The sequence below is a fragment of the Harpia harpyja genome, chromosome 9 (genome assembly GCF_026419915.1).
Source record: "Harpia harpyja isolate bHarHar1 chromosome 9, bHarHar1 primary haplotype, whole genome shotgun sequence".
Taxonomy (NCBI): domain Eukaryota; kingdom Metazoa; phylum Chordata; class Aves; order Accipitriformes; family Accipitridae; genus Harpia; species Harpia harpyja.
In genome coordinates this window covers 27100777-27121667 of record NC_068948.1, presented here as the reverse complement: position 1 = coordinate 27121667, position 20891 = coordinate 27100777, and the positions used below count along the sequence as shown (strand labels likewise).

The window sequence follows — 20891 nt, the reverse complement described above, 5'->3', positions numbered from 1 at the left end:
TGATGGTTTATATGCAGTGCAAATATTTGAAAAAATTGGGCACACCAATTCGCATCTTCCCTCAACCTAGACATTTTACATCCCCCCCTCAGCTAAATCTCCTGGATTCCAGGATTGATGAGTAAATACAAGCAATATCAGAGGAGGAGCATTAGCTTCCCCCGCTACTGGCTGCATTGCAGCTAGATTTCCAGTAAAAGCGACAAAAGCAGGAGCAGTAGAAGCAGTAGCAAAAGATAGGTTAAAAGAAAGCAGAGAGGGGGGTGCGTAGCATGGAGCAGATTCCACAAGTGTATCTGTTGGATCACTTATGACTCTTGGCAGCCTCGTACAAAGTCACACTGACACAGGGACTCTGCGGTTACTGTACCGCCTAAATCTATACCTCGCCAGACCCAAGCAAGAAAATGGACAGAAGTCAGCTAGTGCTACAACAGAGATATTGCAAGTATGGAAAGCTGTTGCTGGCTCTCAACATCCCTTGGCAGCCCTGACAAGCCCCACTAACTCTGGGACACTGAGATTGCTCTAACACCTAACGCTCAACCTTGCTAGAGCTCAGGACCCAAAAGGACAGATGTCAGCATCAGTTCCCACACAGAAGGTGCCAGGACTGAAAGCTGTTCCTGGCCATCACCTTCCCTTGGCAGCCATTTCACAGGCCCAACAACAAAGGGCTCCAAGCTTCTGCCGCATCCAAAGGATCTCTCTCGCCTACTGCCTCACTCTCGTCAGATCCCAGCTCCAAAATTGAAAACGTCCAGTGACTGCCACCACAGAGAACTGGCCAAGACTGAAAGCTGTTGCTGGCCCTCACCTACCCTTTGCAGCCTTTTCACAGCCCCCCCCCCCCCGCCCCGGGGCTGTGCACTTGCTTAGGCACGTAACAGTCCCCTCACTCTCTTGCTCCCTGTGGGAGCTGTCATGTGAAATTTTTCTCCCACCTCTGCCTATAGTGAACGTGCCTCCAAATTTTGGAGCTGGACACTGGCTAGAGTGAGAGAGAGTGTGGGAACTGTTATGTGGCTAAGCAAGTGCAGAGCTGCAGCTTTGGTGGGGCTGTGAAATGGCAGCCGAGGGAAGGTGAGGGCCAGCAAGAGATTTCAGTCCTGGCACCTTCTGTTTGGGAGAACTAGCTGGAGGTTTTCAATTTTGGAGCTGGGCTCTGTCGAGAGTGAGAGAGAGTGCGGGAAGTGTTACATGGCTAAGAAAGCGCATAGCCCCAGTGTTGGAGGACCAGCTAAATGGCTGCCAAGGGAAGGTGAGGGCCAGCAACAGATTTCAGTCCTGGCACCTTCCATTTGGGAGCAGTCACTGGACATTTTCAATTTTGGAGCTGGACTCTGGCTAGAGTGAGAGAAGAGTGTCTGAACTGAACACATCCAGTGCTTTGGAACTTTACCCCTGAACAAGTGCAGAATCCAAAAAAACTAGTAAAACATTTTGAAAAAGTATGCTGTCACCCTGGCAATTCCAGAGACACACAAATCACTGCAATGTGCTTGGGGCTGTCCCATGCCTATCGAGCCCTGTTCAACACTATTCAGTACCCTCAAGGGGAAGAGAAGGTCTTTGGATCTGACAACAAACCGACAGGCACTGCAGCCACTCCGACCCCAGCGACAGGCACTGCGGCTGAACCAGCCTGTGCCGGCACCTGTTGCCCCCATACAGAAGAAGAAATATACAAAAAAATCAGTTTGCTTAGTGAGGGATGACGATGAATATAGATCTAAACATAAGCCCTATTCGCCTTTGTTGCCAAAGGCAAGTCACAAAAGTGGGTTCCACCAGAGTAAAGTTATGCCAACAATCCCACCTTTTGGTGACACAAGACTTCATCGTTCTTGGGTCTGAGATATCATTAGATGTTATAATTTGCATGACCTTTTCATGTGTAGATCCATTGATCATGCTACGCTCTATCTGAATTTCTTCTCCAGCTATTCCCCTCAGGAGGGGAAGCCATCTTTCTCTACCCCAGTCCAACTCATGTCTGGAATACATTTCAGCTCCATGCATAACCACAGTAGCTAAGTTTAAGTTTTCCTTGATGGAGTATAGCCCCATGCTTCCAGCATGTTTAACGGAAGCTTGGGACCATGGCCATTCTGGGTCCTTCTGACTACAAATCAAAGGGGATTGTATTAGGGTCAGGGTAAAACATAAGATTACTAATTCAACCTTTTGGTTCATCATCCTACAACCTGCCTCTCCACATGCACGTGCAGTTCATTCAGGATTCCTGTGCACACAAAAGGAAAGAAAATATGCTTGGTCGTATTCAACCTGCAGGGTTAAAAGGAAGGTGAGATCCACTGGGTGCTAATATGGTGTACCTTTCCTGAGCAATCTCTGGCTTACCATGCGTAGGGATTTTTGGTTGTAGTTAGTACCACTGGTACTGTTCCAGCCTGAGGCATTTTCACCAGTACAGGCTGTCCAGTGTAAAATCCCATAGGATATTCTCCTGGCTTAGTATGAACTTTCGGAGCAATTGTATTAGCAGATACATGAAAGGCTTTCATTTTGGGGCAGCCATCTCCACTCCATCTATTACCTAGTTGGTAGATGGCATTATACAATCGCAAATGCTACCCAGATTCATGAGTTTTTGTGAAACACTTAACCAATTCAGTTTCAGTTTCGCCTGGCTTATGGCCGTAGCATTCTTACAAATTGGCCATCTGATTGGATCGAATGGGGTTGTTTTTCACGTACAATCTCCTGCTCCACCCTGAGGTCCAGTGGTTTCTTCTGTTTTTATAATGGACCTGGCCTCATATTTGGGGGGGATCTAAAGGAGACAGAGGATTATTTCCCCTTGCATAGTTATTATTGGGGTCACCCCATATGTTTCCATCCCATTCTTCAGGGGATAGAATTAGTTTCCTAATTTGCACAATGTCAGGGGGATGGGGAGCTTACATGAGCATCATTTTCACCCTTTTCTCCACCTTTTATATTGCCTCTGGCCAGTTTTAGCTGTTCTTCAACAGATTTCCAGTCATGCCAGTTATCACAAGCCCATTCCTCTGAAAATTTGGGATTCAAACATATTCCATGCTTTTGTAAGTAATCAGTGATACTGCTTGCCATCCTGCCGACTATGCCAATTTGTTGTGAAAAGGAGTGGTTTGGACTGCTTAAAGAATCACCTTTAAGGGTATTAGCAAAACTGATTCAATAGGAATTTATAAAAATGCGACTTCACAGAATTAGATGGCAAGGTTCACTCTATTACTTAATATATGGATGAAACGTACAAAGGAAAAATAAGTTACAATCAACCTAAAATTATGTGTACAGAGACCAGAGATGCAACAGGGTAAAAGAGAAACATACAAAGAAAAATCGAGTTAGAATTGATTTCTCATGATTTGTACAGAGACCAGGAATGTAGAAAGGTAGGGGAGACCCTCCTGTTGAGTCACGAGGTTCAGAGGAGACCCCCTTGCTTTCTAAACTCCTGTCAGAGTCTAGGTGTGGCGGGATCAACGCCTAGTCTCAGACTTGGGCAACAGTTTATGTCTAAAGAGATTATGAGTATAATGGCAGCCTGAGATTTCATTCACAGTCGAATAAAGGTCACGACAGTAATTTAAGCATAGATTTTGAAAAGCAATATTTGTAATATACTCGCTACAGAATATTCAGGTTTTATCTAACAGCTGATTCACCCTTTCCAACAGTTGTTTAAGATGATTATTCTCACTCACAAGTTTATCAACTCAGATTCCTAGTTTTTCTCCTGTCTCCCTCTTGAAGGCCAATGAGGACGTCAACACCTCATTTTCCGATTTCAAAGCTGCATAAATTTGTTTGGGAGCAGGGACTTCCTTAGCTTCTTGCTGAGCACAAGACAAACAGGCTCCTAAAACTGCACAAATAACACCTTTACCTTTTCCCATTCTAATCCTTTGCATAGCCTGACACCGCTCAGTGTGTCCTACCACTTTCTCTTCATCCTTCCAAAACTTTTGAGCCCATTCCTTCCCAGCCTGGGAAGGGGCACTTTTATATTTTTGCAGAATTTTATCTATGGGAATCCTGCCGACTACACCAATTTTATTCTGTTGCATTAAAGGGTAAAGAAGTTTGGCAGAAAATAAAACCCCTTGCATTCCAGCGTGTCCTCAGATACCAGAGGGGCTGGGGGCGGCTAGGCTTAGATTCTGAGTGATGCTCAATTCAGCACTGTAAGTCCAGTCGCATTCAATATATATTGAACTATTACCATTGTGGATGCACAAATAGCATAACGTACTTTCAATCTAGTCGCATTCAATGAACTATCATGGCCAGACTTAAGAAGTTTGGTTGCGTTCAACAAACTATCACGGCTATATTTTAATGAACAGTACAGTTTATTAAAGCAACAGGAGTACAGGTTCTTTTGGATTTCTGGTGATAAATACACTGTCTGCAAAGCATGTTCACATAACAAGAATACAAATAATACAGCCGACTACAAAAATGTTAAATTATGGAAAAACGCTATAGAGATTTCTAAGTTTCCTGGGGAAGCACTCGGTATAACCGAGGGTTTGAATCTTACCCAACAGGCATCCCTTTGCGGGGCGAAGAGAGGTTCAGCCCATCGACTGATCCCAGAAGTCAGCGATGTCCTCCTGAATTGTCTATGATGGTATCTTCCCCAACATTCCTCCTCTCTTAAGCCATTTTATACTATTTTTCTTAGTTTTAGGTGGACCTTGAGTGACTCTAGTCATACATACCTTTATTATGATTGGTATAAAATCTCCTCACGTTACTTTTAAAGGTATATGCTGGAGAAAATTCAGAGCGCATGCTCAGTGAGGGGTGGTCGCATGAAGGCGGGTAGCTTTTGGGATGGAGGTGTGTTTTGGTATTATAATGAGCAAAGTTCACCCAGAGGACATGATTTTGCATGTCACTACTCCAGAACCGGGCACTTATGATATAAATGGGAAGTAAGGCAATAGCGTTGACAGAACCCCATTGTTTCACCTTCTTGCTTCAGTCAATTCAATGCAGGGACCTTCCATTCTTGTTCCAGTAGTTCCAGTTCCCCATCCCTGTGGTGGTATCACAGAGCCTGGCCATGGTGCTTCCGCTCCGTTCCATCCTCCGTGTTGTTTCTCAGACTCAGCATACCAAGCTCCCCTGGTGTTGCTGACATCTAAGGTTGCAGGTTATGTTGCTTGGGGAATTCTTATGGAACAGATTTCATGTATATTCACCAGATTCCACCCTGGAGGTTTACTTTACCTTAAGAGATGGCCATATCAATTAAGACACCTCCAGCAGTTATTCCACACATCCCCTTAGGCAGCCATTTAGCTGCTCCACGTAGCCCGTGTCTATGCAGTTTCCCAGCTACATAACAGTTCCCACACTCTATCTCACTCTTGCAGAGCCCACTTTTACAGCTGGGCTCTGGCTAGTGTGAGAGAACGACGAGATCATTAGCTGGCTAGGGAAGCGCATTGCCCCAGTGTTGGTGGGGCTGTGAAATGGCTGCCAAGGGAAGGTGAGGGCCAGCAACAGATTTCAGTCCTGGCACCTTCCATTTGGGAAAAGTCGCTGGACATTTTCAATTTTGGAGCTGGGCTATGGATAGACTGAAAGAGTGAGATGACTGTTAGGTGTCTGAGTGTCCTGGTTTCAGCTGGGATAGATTTAATTTTCTTCTTGGTATCTGGTACAGTGTGTTTTGGATTTAATGTGAGAGTAATGTTGATAACACATTGATATTTTAGTTTTTGGTAGAGTAGCGTATATCCTAAGTTAAGGAATTTTTAGTTTCCCATGCTCTGCCAGCAAGCAGGTGTACAAGAAGGTGGGAGGGAGCACAGCCAGGACAGCTGACCCAAACTAGGCAAAGGGATATTTGATACTATAGAACGTCATGCTCAGTATATAAACTGGGGGGAGTTGGCTGGGAGGCACAGATTGCTGCTTGGGCATCAGTCAGCGGGTGGTGAGCAACTGAATTGTGCATCACTTGTCTTGTTTGTGTTTTTAAAAATTCATTTATTTATTTATTTATATTCCTTTTCATTACAATTGTTCTTCTTATTATCATATTTTAGTTTTATGACTGTTAGTATTAGATTTTATTTTACTTCAGTTATTAACTGTTCTTATCTCAATCCACAAGTTTTACTTTTTTTCTGATTCTCCTCCCCATCCCACTGGGAGAGAGGAGGAGCAAGTGAGCAGCTGCATGGCACCTAGTTGCTGGCTCAGCTTAAACCATGACAGTCCTTTTTGGTGTCCAGCATGGGGCCTGAAGCGTTGAGATAACAACAGATCTGACCAGAGTATGTTAAAATGAATTTGTTCTAATAGTCGCTGGTCACAATCTTGATTTATTGGCTCTTAGAGTTGTGGCGCTCCTTCTTAGAGCTGTGTATGTACCACATCACTAGCCGTATATAGTCCCTGTGCTGCTGCTTATCACCCATAAGATGAGGTGGATTAAGGTTTTTGCTTTGCTGTACCATGTAACACTGGTTTATGGTATGATAAAATTATTGGTCGTGGGACTAATCCGGTATTTGTACTCAGCATTGCCATCACCGCTGTACTTTAGGAGCCTTCTAGTGGAAGCTATTAATAATTACACTTTTTACCTTTTCTCAGGGAGCCAACCTATGGCTGATGATGACCTATCATCCCTCAACTTCCCCTTCTCTGCCAGGCTAATTACAATAGCATTTGAGAATTTTGCAAATTTTGAATATCCTTGGGATGTTGAAACCAGCATGGTGCTATTGCTATGAACCAGCATGTTCCTGAATGTGGTTTAGGTCTTGTTTAAGGTTAAACAACTGTGTAGAAATACGACCCAGAGATCAACCCCTGTGACAGCTACTGCAGCTACTCAGACCACGGTGACAAGCACTGTGGCTACTCCAACCCCCGTGACTGCGGCTACTCAGACCCCAGCGATGGATGATGCAGCTGAACCAGAGAATCAACCAGTGCCAGTATCAGTTGCCCCTATACAGAAGAAATATAAAAAAATCAGTTTGCGTAGTGAGGAATGAAGATTAAACCAGGGCTGTCATGAGAACAGGAGGAAGAGGCAGAACCAAAGGTAATCACCTGATCCCTGCCCCTGAGTGAGCTGCGAGAAATGCAAAAAGATTTCAGCCATCGTCCAGGTGACCACATTATCACCCAGCTGCTCCGATGCTGGAATAACGGAGCCAGTAGCTTGGAATTAGAGGGTTGGGAAGCCAAGAAGCTGGGATCCCTTTCTAGGGAAGGGGGCATTGACAAAGTGGAAAAAAGACGTCTTCAATTCTGGAGCTGGGCTCTGTCTAGAGCAAGAGAGCGTGTGGGGACTGTTAGCAGGCAGAGCAAGCGTAAAGCCCCAGTGTTGGTGGGGCTGTGAAAGGGCTGCCAGGGGAAAGTGAGGGCCAGCAGCAGCTTTCAGTCCTGGCACCTTCTGTGTGGGAGCAGTCGCTGGATGTGTGTGCTGACAGCCCAGAAAGCCAACTGTATCCTGGGCTCCATCAGAAGAAGTGTGGCCAACAGGTCGAGGGAGAGGATTCTGCCCCTCTGCTCCACTCTGGTGAGACCCCACCTGCAGTAGTGCGTCCAACTCTGGGGTCCTCAGCACAGGAAAGACATGGACCTGTTGGAGCAGGTCCAGAAGGGGTACACAAAAATGATCCGAGGGTTGGAACACCTCTGCTATGAGGACAGGGGGAGAGAGCTGGGGTTGTTTAGCCTGGAGAAGAGAAGGCTCTGGGGAGACCTCACTGCGGCTTTTTGATACTTATAAGAAAGATGAGGACAGAATTTTTAGTAGGGCCTGTAGCGATAGGACAAGGGGTAATGGTTTTAAACTGAAAGAGGGTGAATTTAGATTGGACATAAGGAAGAAACTTTTTACGAGGGTAGTGAAACATTGGAACAGGTTGCCCAGAGAGGTGGTCGATGCCTCATCCCTGGAAACATTCAAAGTCAGGTTGGTCGAGGTCTGAGCAACCTGATCTAGTTGAAGATGTTCCTGCTCATTGCAGTGGGGTCGGACTAGATGACCTTTAAAGGTCCCTTCCAACCCAAACTATTCTATGGTTGTTCTTCAGACCCTTCACCAGCTTCGTTGCCCTTCTTTGGATGCACTCCAGCACCTCAACGTCTTTCTTGTAGTGAGGGGCTCAAAACTAAACACAGTATTCGAAGTGCGGCCTCACCAGTAACGAGTACACGGGGACGATCACTTCCCTAGTCCTGCTGGCCACACGATTTCTGATACAAGCCAGGATGCTATCGGCCTGCTTGGCCACCTGGGCACACTGCTGGCTCACATTCAGCCAGCTGTCAACCAACACCCCTAGGTCTTTTTCTGCCGGGCAACTTTTCAGCCACTCTTCCCCAAGCCTGTAGCGCTGCATGGGGTTGCTGTGACCCAAGTGCAGGACCCGGCACTCAGCCTTGCTGAATCTCATACAATTGGCCTCATTGATCCAGCCTGTCCAGATCCCTCTGTGGAGCCTTCCTACCCTCCAGCAGATCAACACTCCTGCCCAACTTGGTGTCCTCTGCAAACTTACTGAGGGTGCACTCGATCCCCTCGTCCAGGTCATTGATAAAGATATTAAACAGAACTGGCCCCAGTGCTGAGCCCTGGGGAACACCACTTGTTGGACCAGCCGCCAACTGGAGTTAACTCCATTCACCACCACTCTTTGGGCCCAGCCATCCAGCCAGTTTTTTTACCCAGTGAAGAGTACGCCTGTCCAAGCCATTAGCAGCCAGTTTCTCCACCAGAATGTTGTGGGAAACGGTGTCAAAGGATTTACTAAACTCCAGGTAAACAACATCCACAGCCTTTCCCTCATCCACTAAATGGGTCACCTTGTCACAGAAGGAGATCAGGTTAGTCAAGCAGGACCTGCCTTTCATAAACCCATGCTGACTGGGCCTGATCACCTGGTTGTCCTGTACGTGACGCGTGATGGCACTCAAGATGATCTGCTCCACAACCTTTCTCAGCACCAAGGTCAGACTGACAGGCCCATAGTTCCCCAAATAGCCCTTCTAGCCCTTCTTGTAGATGGGCGTCACATTTGCTAACCTCCAGTCAGGTGGGACCTCCCCAGTTAGCCAGGACTGCTGATAAATAATTGAAAGTGGCTTGGTGAGTGCTTCCACCACCTCCCTCAGTACCCTTGGATGGATCCCATCCGGCCCCATAGACTTGTGTCTGAGTGGTATAGCAGGTTGCTATCCATTTCCCCTTGGATTATGGGGGCTTCATTCTGCTCCCTATCCCTGTTTTCCAGCTCAGGGTCTGGGTACCCTGAGAACAACTATCTTACTATTACAGACCGAGGCAAAGAAGACATTAAGTATCTCAGCCTTTTCCTCAGCCTTTGTCGCTATGTTTCCCCCCACATCCAATAAAGGATGGAGATTATCCTTAGCCCTCCTTTTGCTGTTAATGTATTTATAGAAACATTTTTATTTGTCTTTTATGGCAGTAGCCAGATTAAGTTCTAGTTCAGCTTTGGCCCTTCTAATTTTCTCCCTGCATAACCTCAAGAGAAAATGTCCAGCAACTGATCCCACACGGAAGGTGCCAGGACTGAAAACTGTTGCTGACCGTCACCTTCCCTTGGCAGCCATTTCACAGCCCAACCAACACCAGGGCTCTGCACTTCCTCTACCACCTAACAATGTCCCTGACTTACTCTCTTATCTGGATAGAGCCCAGCTCCAAAAGATAACCCCCTGCCGGAGAGCCAGGCATGCCAGGCTCATTCATCAAAGCAGCAGGAACTTTGCTTTAAAAGTTACAGTTCATACTGAATATGAGCTAAACTAAATCCTCAGCCAGCACTGATTGAGATTAGGATTTTAATAATGAAGAAGGTGGGGATGTGCAAACTTCTGTGACATGCCCAGGGATTTCTCCCTAAGAGATATTCCTGCGAAGATACTAAAGGAGTGGGAAACTCCCCTATTGCTTGAAAAAAAACTTCTCTCCTGGTTTCAAGCTATCCCTTTATCACTTCCCACTAGTTGTACTACAACAGCCCAAAGAGGCAGGAAATCCCCTGCCCTGAGCCTGGCTGGAGTGATTTACAGGTCCCTACAGCAAACCACAGGCAAAATGGCTTTGGGAAGACTAACAGATAGACCTGTCTGTGCTCGTGTGACCCATTCAGTGGCTCACACCAGCAAAGAGGGGATGACTGCAGCTGTATGACACTATTAGTTTGCTCCAAATTTTTATTGGTTTGCCCCAAATTTTTCTTGTGTGCCTACTTTCAGTTATTTGTCTATTCTCAACATTATTTTGGAATGGAATGAGAGCAATAGAATGCTTTAATGAAGTCACTGAGCTAATGGCTACATCATTAAAACATTGGTATATCTGAAGATACAGATAACACTGAAAAAGGAAAGTTAAAGAACTTTAAATATGATTTTTTTTTTAATAGTCCACATAAATTTAGCATTTGTATAATTCATACACATTTTTAATTAATCAAATAGTTCTATAGCTTGAACAATCAGGAAGGGGCTTTCATTTTGTCAGAAATTAAGGTGTAAATGACGGAAGCTTGCTAACAAAGTACTGTTTAAATTCTTGAATCTTCATATTGTTCGGACAACTTTTCAACAAAGTAATGTAAGACAGAAGGAGAAGACAAGTATAGCTGTACACCCTAAACTGTGGGGACCATTTGTAAATTTGCAAATTTACTTTATTCAAATACCTAAATGCAATAATTCTGAGCACGTCCTTGTCATTTTAGATGTGTTCTCAGGATGGAGGCCTGTCCTTGTAAACATGCAGATAAAACAACTGTTGCAAAAAAAATGCTGAGAGAACTAATTCATGGGTTTAATATTCCCCTAACACTAGACAGCAATAGGTGACCCATTTTACTGGACAAGTAATGCAGAAAATTTGGGCAACCCTACAAATAGAACCTAAGTGTCATTTTGCCCATCACCCCCAATCCAGTGGGGCTGTAGAGAGGAAAAACTCTGATTTTAAAACCAAGTTAGCAAGAATTTGTGCAGAAACTGGCCTGAAGTATCTGGATGTGTTACCTTTCCCATTGATGCATGCGAGAAGCATTGTGAATAGAAAATATGGGCCGTCACCCCATGAGATTTTGACAGGCAGACCCATGGGACTGTCTTATGTGACTGTCTTACACAACATCCTTAATTCCCATGCAGTCAAAGTTAAAACTAACAGATAATGCTTTCCTAAAATATCACCAGGTATTAATGAAATGTTTAAGGACTTTCCACACACAGCTGAAAGAAGTTTTACCAGAACCCACTACTAAAGTCTGTCCCTCCTTGAAATCCGGAGACTGGGTCTACATGAAGGTATACCAGTGAAAAATCACCCTTCAGCTGCACTGGAAGGGACCTGCTTGGCTACTGGTAATTACTAATGCTACAGTAACGTGCAAGGGCTGCTCAGCTGGAGCCACACTTCCCAGTGCAAAGGGTCACACCATCTTCAAACACAATGCGGAGTGTATCACCTGTCACAGCAGAGCTGGGTGATCTGGATGAACTTGCTTTGATCAAATGTCAACAGAAGTGCCATCTACAACCCTGCAAATAGACTTTGATGACCCTGTTATCATCTGAACCTGTCGATTGTTTTTAGAAATTGTAGTTTTGTTTACTCTGGGATTTTGCATTTGGGTTTATGTTACTACTGGTCATACACTAACTCGTAAGAACTGTTATATGATAAAACCTTAAGGAATTAAGGATTATTGGGGGTATGTGGCTCTATGGCCTCCAAGATGCTGTCTGTTAATTGGATTAACACCCGTACATGAGGATTGGTTTGGTTTTATGGGTTTTTTCCTTGATATTTCGATACATCCAGACCTCTTCTGGAATGACAGGCACAACTTACCCCAGCATACCAAGGAAAGCATAAAATGCTCTGTGCAAAATCCACCTGTTAAATATTCGGCAAACTGGCTTCCACCAGTTTGCACAAACATTTCTCCCCAGGCTAGGAATGTCAGAATTATACAGGGCTGTCATAAACTTATCTACTGTAATGAAGAGATGGGTAATGCTATTTCAGCCTTTGAGGTAAAACAAACATCCTGGATAGCCCTGCAAAAGAGTGGCATTAAATTATGTGCTTATTTCTCAAGAAAGGTACATGTATACACCACTTGCTGTACAGATGCAGAACAACATCAGAGAATAGAAATGGACATACATAAAATTTGAGGTAAACTTCAAATACTGCATGAAATACCTGAAAAAAACACTAACACTTGTACTCTGCGCTTGCTCTACCACCTCACCTTCACCCTTGCCAGAGCCCAGGTCCCACCAAACCTCCAGGGCACTCGGGACAGAAGCAGGTGTTGGAAAAGCCCAGCACATGCCAAGGGGCTCTGTGGAATGCAGCAGGGCCCCACACAGGCATCAGAAAAACCTGGTGAAACCTCTGGGATACTGTAGAGAACAGCAGTGCCCTGCCAGTGCACAAGCAAAGCCTGGGCCCTGCTTCCCTCTAGTTTCACTGGAGCCTTCGCCAGGCATTTCCAGGGCCCAGCCGCACTCTGGAATTTCCTTGGGCCTTCACTGAGCTTTGCCAATGCCCGGGCAGTTCCCTGATGCACTCCAGCGTGCCTCGGGGCCTTCGCCAGGTGAAAGAGAGGGTGCAACCAGCGGCAGCAAAGGTTGGGGTGAGGATGTGAGGAATCCTGGCTTGGAAATATTGCTCTGGTAACAGCGGCACAGTGTTCGCTCCAGCATGGCCCAGGATTTCTCAGCTGTCAGCACCGTGCTGTTGCGTGGTGTATTGGGTTTGCGTGGCAAGGTTTTGGTAGCTGGGGGGGGCTACAGGGGTGGCTTCTGTGAGAAGTTGCTAGAAGCTTCCCCCATGTCTGATAGAGCCAATGCCAGCTGGCTCCAAGATGGACCTGCTGCTGGTCAAGGCCAAACCCATCAGCAATAGTGGTAGTGCCTCTGTGATATAACATATTTAAGAAGGGGAAAAAAGTTGCAGCAGGCACAGAAACTGCAGCCGGAGAGAGGAGTGAGAACATGTGAGAGAAACAGCCCTGCAGACCCCCAGGGCAGTGAAGAAGGAGGAGGAGGAGATGCTCCAGGCGCCAGAGCAGATATCCACCTGCAGCCCGTGGAGGACCCCACGCCGGAGCAGGGGGATGCCCCAAAGAGGCTGTGACCCTGTGGGAAGCCCACACTGGAGCAGGCTCCTGGCAGGACCTGTGGCCCTGTGGAGAGAGGAGCCCACGCTGGAGCAGGTTTTCTGGCAGGACTTGTGACCCCACAGGGGACCCACGCTGGAGCAGTGTGCTCCTGAAGGACTGCAGCCTGTGGAAGGGACCCATGCTGGAGCAGTTCGTGAAGAACTGCAGCCCATGGGAAGGACTCACAGTGGAAAAGTGTTGTGGACACATATTTAGCTAACGGTCGCAAAAGCATTCTAGACGCCTTTAGAAGGCCTTGAACAGAATAAACAAGACGACAAAAAATAGAAAGATGCCAATTAGAAGAACACAGGTGCACATTCCAAGATAAAGGGAACTTGGCACGAAGAACCTCAATTCGGCAGTTTATCTTGACCAATTAGACTGAGACAAGTTTCGCATGTTTTAGTTAGTATAACCAATTGTATCCTATGTTTATGCACGTGTACAGAGTTAGTATAACCAATTATATTTTAGCTTATGGCGCGTGGACAGCTGATGTTTAGCTTGACAAGGTATATAAGCACGCTATTTGGGCAATAAAGGGAGAACAACTTTAACCGTATTGGTGTCCGGTTGTTACTCGGCTCACGTCTCCAGATGGTTCCCTGCAACAGAAAAGTTTGTGGAGGACTGTCTGCTGTGGAAGGGACCCCACACTGGAGCAGGGGAAGAGTGTGAGGAGTCCTGCCCCTGAGGAGGAAGGAACAGCAGAGACAACATGTGATGAACTGACTCCAACCCCCATTCCCTGTACCCATGCACTGCCGGGGGGGTAGGTAGAAAATTCGGGAGTGAAGCTGTGCCTGGGAAGAAGGGAGGGGTGGGGGGAAGGTGTTTTAAGATTTGGTTTTATTTCTCATTACCCTACTCTGGTTTGATTGGCAATAAATTAATTTTCCCTAAGTCGAGCCTGTTTTGCCCGTGACGGGAATTGATTGAATGATCTCTCCCCATTCTTATCTCGATCCACAAGCCTTTTGTTATATTTTCTCTCCCCTGTCCAGCTGAGGTGGGGGGAGTGATAGAGCAGCTTTGGTGGCCACCTGGCCTCCAGCAACTGGCCACACCAAGCCACACAGTGCCCCAGGAGCACAGCCACATATGAACAGCCACTGCCTCCCTGCCCAAAGCCCAGGGCAGAAATCAACCACCTCTCACCACTTGCAGGCCCCCACTGTGCCACCACCTCTCTTGTAGGAAAAGCACAAATGAATGCTCAACATGCAGCCACATTTACTTACGGCTGTGAAGAGAAATCTTATACTAGGGCTTGGAGTTGTCAGAAGAGCTGGTGCAAGGGACCAGGCCTTCTGGGCCCTTCTTTCCCTCTTCCATTTATTTTATCAATAGCAATTTATTTTACTGACTGTATGCCCATTAGCTGCTTCTGAAGGCAGCCAGGTGCCTCTAGGACTTCTCGGTAAAAGAAAGGCAGGCTTCTTTCATGGTGTTCATTTTATTACAAAATCCTCAGTACCTCAACCCTTAACAGAGCAACCAGAAAGAACAAAAACACAGCAGTTAACTGCTCAGCAAAATGCAATGGGGCTTCCTAGAGAACAAGCATCTACAGGGACCTCCCATGCCCCACTTAGCAAAGCAGCAGCTCTAAAAAGCATCTCTCAAAAGGAGACCTGTTTTTGTCACTAGATAGAGCTGCTTCTCCCAAATGTTTCAGCAAGGCAGGCAGCACTCGGAGGAGGGGGCCCTGAGATTTAATACATTTGAGAAGACTGCAGCAGGCAAAGACCCATTTGCCTCAATGGAGCCCCAAAGGCAGCACCGATGTCAGAAACACTGCAGGGCTGCACCCCCTGCAAGCTCCTCTGGATGTTAACACATTCGTATCATCACAGATGTGCTGGCACTATGTCTGCAATGGAGTGATGGGTCTCTGCTCCAAATATGCAGGCAAGGGGCTTTGGGATTTTCGGTTGGGTTTTTTTTTTTTTTTGCTTGTTTCTTTTTAAAAATGTGGAAGACAACACATCACTGCCATTGAAGCACTTGATTCCCTCTTGCCAACAGGGCTGAAGCACAGCCCAGGCAGCACTTTGCAGGGGGGACTGTTGCTGATCCCAACACACCTGCAGTTCTGGGTGGGTTAATGTTTGTTCTTTCCTGAGCTCTGAGGTGCTGGTGGCATTTGACTTTGCTCAGTTCTTTTTGGTTTTGGGGGTGTCATACTTTCTCTTGCTTGAGTACCACAGCAGCAGTGGGATCCCAATGGAGGGCAGGGTCATCACACCAAAAGCTGCCCAGTCCAGCTAGAAGGAGAAATTGTTAGAAAAAAGTCAAAACAAGTCATGTACAGATGAGTCTTACAGCCATCAGGTCTTCTACTCTCAAAGCTTCTGGCTCAAATCCCACAGTGCCAGCTCCTTCACAGGGGTAGCTTGGATAAAAATCTTTGCTTTTTCTGTGATACTCTTCTGGACAACTGATACGGATTAATTGCAATCCATGTTGCAACACCACTTCCAGGTGACTGTAGTGCAAACCAAACACACCACAAACTGACAAAAAGCCGCTGTGCTGGGTTGCACAGTTGCTGCAGTGCAATTTCAATTACCAGTTGAAAGGTACTTACAAAGTGAGGGGAGAACCTCCTGTCAAACTCACGCTGAGCCAAGATTCCTCCCTGCCCAGGAGCACTAGTGAAACCAACCTGAAAAGGGTAGGGGGGAAAAGATAGCATTTGCTACCTTTCCTTCTTGCAACAGAGTCTGTGCACTATAAGAGTGCAGGGACATGCATCATCCCCTAACAAGCAGCTCAAAGAGCACAGTCAGGTGTATCATCTGCTGTCCGATTTGGGAAAGGATCCTATAAACAGTCAACTCACCACAACCTGTCCACCCTCCTGTGCCAGGTACGTGATGGTAGCAGAGGTGAAGTTGAAGTAACCAGCTTTGAGAGGCCGCAGAACCACAGTGTGGGACACATTACTTGCTCTGAGAGCCATAAATTAAGGAAAATAGTTGCAATTCAGAGGAAGAAAAGTGAGGAGATAGGTAAGGAGCCTTGAACGAGGTGGAAAAGTCAGTCCTGCTGACAGATCTGAGTCCTCTGCGGTTACAGACATCCAGACCCATCCAAGGCTGATCCAGCTGCTCCTCCTTCCCAACAGATGAATTGCACATGGACCTGGCCCTGTTTGCAAGGAACTTCTTTTTCTTTTGTTTGTTTTTTTTTTTTTTTTTTTTTTTTTTTTTTTTTTTAAACAAAGCACCTTCAAGGAGACCAGAGGTTTGCATTCAGTACCCTGCCCAGGGTCTGGCATGCTGGAATTTCAGTGACAACAACTGAAGACAGGAGAGCTAGAGGATGCTTAGGGGTAAGAAGGAGCGTTGGGAGAAATTTCAAAACATGAAAAGATACGGAGCGATCCTGTCCCACTTGACATTGAGCATCCCAGAGACGATGCCAAAATCTTCTGGGGGGAAAGAATCATCTGACAGCTCCACATCTAAAGCAGCACTAAAGGCAACAAAGAAAGGGATGAGAAGAGAATCTTAGACTTGTCATTCTACTCACGGGGGACTGCACCAAAGAGGGATGACAGTTCCATACTGGCAATTCAGCAGCTGGAAGAACTGGTATTTGAAACATAAAGAGTCACCAATAGAAGACGGGGAGGAGAGTCAAGGTGTATTGCAGGGAGACCACAGAAAGAGGAAGGCAAAGCTGAGAGAAACTGCAAAAAAGACAGGAAACCAGACATGAAAAAGAGCTCAGGAAGCCAAGAAAGGGAGGCTGCATGCATGGGGAGCAGAGTGTCACAAGACACAAAAGTAACTACGCCATGTTGGACCAACAGCTACAGCAGCCACGAGGTGAAATCAGGAAACAATGAAAGCAGGGACAATGGAACAGGAAGAAAAAGGCAAATCGCAAGGTCAAACCTTCAAGCCCTGCTGGTAAGCTCAGAGTTAGGGGGAGCAAAGGTAAGAGCACATCATGGAACCTAGAAATAAGTCTCATACCCTGCAGACACGCACACATAACATTTGCTCCTGGTCAGTATCAGAAGCCTGGACAAGACTCACCTGGAGCCAACATTGTAGATGTTGTACTGCAAAGTCAAGTCCTTGCCCTCCACTGCATATCTGTTTAACAGAGATTTGGAGGCCAGGAGCCTGGCACCTTCCTCACAGTGGGCCACATAAAACAGGGCAAACACAGCAAGAACCAGGAGCTTCATCTAGAAGCAAAAGAAAATGGAATGTAATTGATAATTTAATTACAAAAAGAACACAAACAGGACAACTAAACAAGACAATTCAGGCATTCATGTGTAGTAAGACATGAACATCTGTATACTTCACAGCAATATTGATAAAGGATTATCACAAGCTGGCAGAAAATTACCATGGTTCCACGCAAGTCTGCAACTGCCCCTGAAATACCTCTACACTCTCCTACAAGGATGTAGGAAGTGGCACAGCAGTGTCCCAGATCAGCAGGCATGGAAGAAAAGACAACGGTTTTCTCCCTTTTCAAAGCCCCAACAAGTATCACTTCCCTTTATCACAACTCAGTAATTGGCAAAGGTCTCAGACCACAAAGCCTCTTCTAGTAACTTTCAGAGCAAAAGCTTTGGCAATTAAGTTTCACCAGTTTTAGCAATTACCAGTTAATTGCTGTACAACAGAGTTAGTTCTTCCCATCAAATTCTCTATTCTTATCAGAAAGTACTAGCTCCTCATTTCAAACATTTGTTATTCTTTCCTATTTCCAGCCACTGAGGTACCACCACCAACTCCCTCCAGTGGCCTTTTGGTCCCCAGAAGTCCCTGCTTCAGGCCACGTGTCCCAGTTCCCCTGAGCCTAGCACCTGTGGAGCTGCCCTGCTGAGCGGACAAGGAGACACGGTCATTATATATGCAACCCATTAGGAAACTTGTGAGCAGTTTTTGCATTTAAAAGCACTAACATGTCAGAGCCTCCACTTTCTATGCCCCAGGATCTTTCCTTCCCCTCAATACTCCCTTGCCACAGTCTTCACTCCAGCATTTCCACTCTGCGCTGCTCCTACACACCCACACAGCCCAGAGACCTAAAGATAAGCTCAGAGGTACTGCTCCATGCCAAAGAACCGCCAAGTTTCACCGACCGCTGCCTGCAGGAGACCCAGACACCAACACTCCAGCAGAAGACCCTGGCTGGTCCCTCACATCCCCTCAAAACCCACCCCCAAGCCACCCTCACAGACCCTTCCCAGGACCCCCCGCCTCCAGAAATCGGGAGACACTCCACCAAGCTCCTCCCTTCACGGATTCCTCCCCACGAAGCCCCCCGCCCTACAACTACTCCCGGTCCCTCACCGTCCCTGCTCCGCGGAAGGCCGTGTCAGCGCAGAGGCAGCAGAAGCACAGCAGACCGGAAAATGGCGCCTCGGCGGCGGCCCGCGCCACCCTGGGAAATGTAGTCTTAGCCCGCTGGCCGGGGGGGGGGGACTCCGCGCCTGCGCAGAGCCCGTCTCTCCGGCCGCTGCCCGACCTCCTGCCGCCGCTGCCCCGCCTCCTGCCGCTCTGGGGCTTCCCTCCGGGGGGAGAGGGTTGAAGCACTTGTCTGCAGAACACCAGCTTTTAGTCCAAAAATACCGCTTCCAAACTCTCCGGGGGCGAACAGAGCGCTGCCCCCCGCCCCCTGCCCTACCCCAGACCCCGCAGTGGAGCCGCCCCGCGCAGGGCAGCTCCTGGAGCCTCAGGCACGGCTCGCTGGGGTTTTGATACGCGGCAGGACAGGCTTGCACCTGGGAGGTGCAGGCTGAAGGAATGCACCTTGGCAGGACTCGGCTTCCCCTTAGGGGGAAGGGGACAAGCAGCCTGAACCTGTGATTTGGGTTTGCTGGAGGCCCACGGCTGAAGTTACTGCTTTGGGAGTGAAGACAACAAAGCTGCCAAGCAAGGATGTAACATAGGAAGCCAGAAGGCAGCCATACCTCCCCTCTTCCTTTGGCTACCGCTTACGTTTCTCTCCATCTGTTCTTGAGGTCGGTGTGATTCTCCTCTTGTCACCTTCTTCAAGAGCTCTGGGAACAAGGGGAAAAAGAGGCGCCCTCCCCACTTTGTCTTCAGTTAGTGACAAGCATGTAGAGCAGAAGCCCAATGACCACCATGGCTCGGAAGAGCACTTCAACAAGAAGCAGCAGCACACCTAAGAGGAGGATGGCCAGCAGCTCCACCCAGCTCACCAGTGCTGCCAACTGCATAGAGGCTCTGTAAAGCGACGAGGGAGAAGAGGAGGAGAGCAGGGAGGAGGATCAGTGTTAAATTCCTCAAACGTCAGGTGGGACGCCTGTCCTAGTGCACAGACCCCAGGAACTATACCTTCATGTATCGGGGACGCTCTGCTTAACTAACCCCACACCAGAGACGCTCCACCCTTCTGTTTCCGACAGATTAGGAAATGTCCTGACCTCCCTGTTGTAAAACCAGTAACAAAAGAGAAAGCCACAGGGCTCGATTTTCAGTGCTGGAGGAAGCCTTGAGAGGTCACCTGTTCCATGTTTCTCAGGCAGTTGCCTGCAGAACTCTGGTGGGAGAAGGACCACAAATCCACACCCCTGTACACATATTCCTCCTTACACACACAGATCATAGAATTGTAGAATGGTTTGGGTTGGAAGGGACCTTAAAGATCATCTAGTTCCAACTCCCCTGCCATGGGCAGGGACACCTTCCATTAGACCAGGCTGCTGAGAGACCCATCTGACCTGGCCTGGAACACTTCCAGAGATGGGGCATCCACACAGCACATGAATCCACCTCTCCAGTGTCACAGCCACTGGCTCCATGTACCACCTCATACTCTTTCTTTTATCAAAGTTCCCTGCTCCCAATCTTTGCCAACAGCTCTCCATACACCCACTTTCTTCTTTCCCTGCTGACCCACGCAGAGCTTATCCAAGCTGCAGACTACAGAAAGCATCACAGAGCTTAAATTGATGTACACTGAGGCAGTGTAATCACAGGCTGGGCTTCTCTCTCTCACACCTCAGGAGGGTTTGCTGCAGTGCCAGGATAGACTAGGACCCCATCACACAAACGCTGAGAAAATACCTGTCCTTGGCCTAAGAAGCTTAGAGCTTTTTACAAAGAAGAGGGTTGAATTTCTCTGCAAAGCACCATACTTAAGCAGCAGTTGGTTAGCAGAGGTTAACGCATCCACCTTACTTCTATGTGTTTTTCTTCCTGGCTAACAGTTGGGGGGTCTATGTGAGCTGGAAGAGAGCAAGTAATTATGAGGGAAGCAGACAAAGCCTTGTTATTGAGCAGAACAATTCGAGGGGGGGAAAAATCAGACAAGCTGAAAACTTTTCTAGGCGCACTGACTGTGAAAGGGCAAACGGAACTGGTTTTGCACCCTCTTTCCCTGTAATTAACACTGAACAACTGGAGGGGCCTGACAAAGTGCACCATGACAGAAATGACTGCTGTGGGGATGCCTCAGCTGCAGGCCGAGGACTCCAAGGTGAAAACCAAAGCCTCCGGGGCACTGGGAGGGTCTCAGGTCCCACCAGGCAGCTCCGCTTCTGCCTCTGAGACGCCGAAGGGGCCGCGGTGGGGCAGAGCAGCAGCTGAGGAAGGCCGCTGGGGGCTGCCGCAGCCTCAGGAACTGTCCCTCCCAGCATGCCCCGCGGCAGGCGGCCGCGGCGCG

At 47.4% G+C, this 20891-nt stretch overlaps 1 protein-coding gene across 3 annotated transcripts; it reads right to left on the bottom strand.

The window, feature by feature from the left end:
- Window positions 1–11822: 11822 nt before the first annotated feature.
- On the bottom strand, window positions 11823–19194 carry SSR2 (signal sequence receptor subunit 2). Of its 3 annotated transcripts, none has more exons than XM_052796350.1 (6): window positions 19174–19194; window positions 17276–17430; window positions 16608–16706; window positions 16072–16180; window positions 15817–15894; window positions 14664–15493 (listed from the first exon to the last, which is right to left on the bottom strand). In XM_052796350.1, exons 2-6 carry the CDS (start codon window positions 17428–17430, stop codon window positions 15383–15385), a joined length of 552 nt encoding a protein of 183 aa, XP_052652310.1. In that variant the 5' UTR covers window positions 19174–19194; the 3' UTR covers window positions 14664–15382. The 3 variants fall into 3 exon arrangements, with proteins under 3 accessions (XP_052652308.1, XP_052652310.1, XP_052652309.1); XM_052796349.1 differs by lacking the exon at window positions 19174–19194 and adding an exon at window positions 18554–18682; XM_052796348.1 differs by lacking the exons at window positions 14664–15493; window positions 19174–19194 and adding an exon at window positions 11823–12111.
- Between the last annotated feature and the right edge of the window lie 1697 nt (window positions 19195–20891).

What these genes read in the sequence shown, in the direction of transcription:
- SSR2 (XM_052796350.1), bottom strand. Translation starts at nt 17,430, where the DNA reads ATGAAGCTCCTGGTTCTTGCTGTGTTTGCCCTGTTTTATGTGGCCCAC. An exon ending in ATCTACAATGTTGGCTCCAG is followed by an intron (nt 16,707 to 17,275) that starts GTGAGTCTTGTC and finishes TGTTGCCTTTAG; the next exon opens with TGCTGCTTTAGATGTGGAGC. An exon ending in AGGAGGGTGGACAGGTTGTG is followed by an intron (nt 15,895 to 16,071) that starts GTGAGTTGACTG and finishes TACCCTTTTCAG; the next exon opens with GTTGGTTTCACTAGTGCTCC.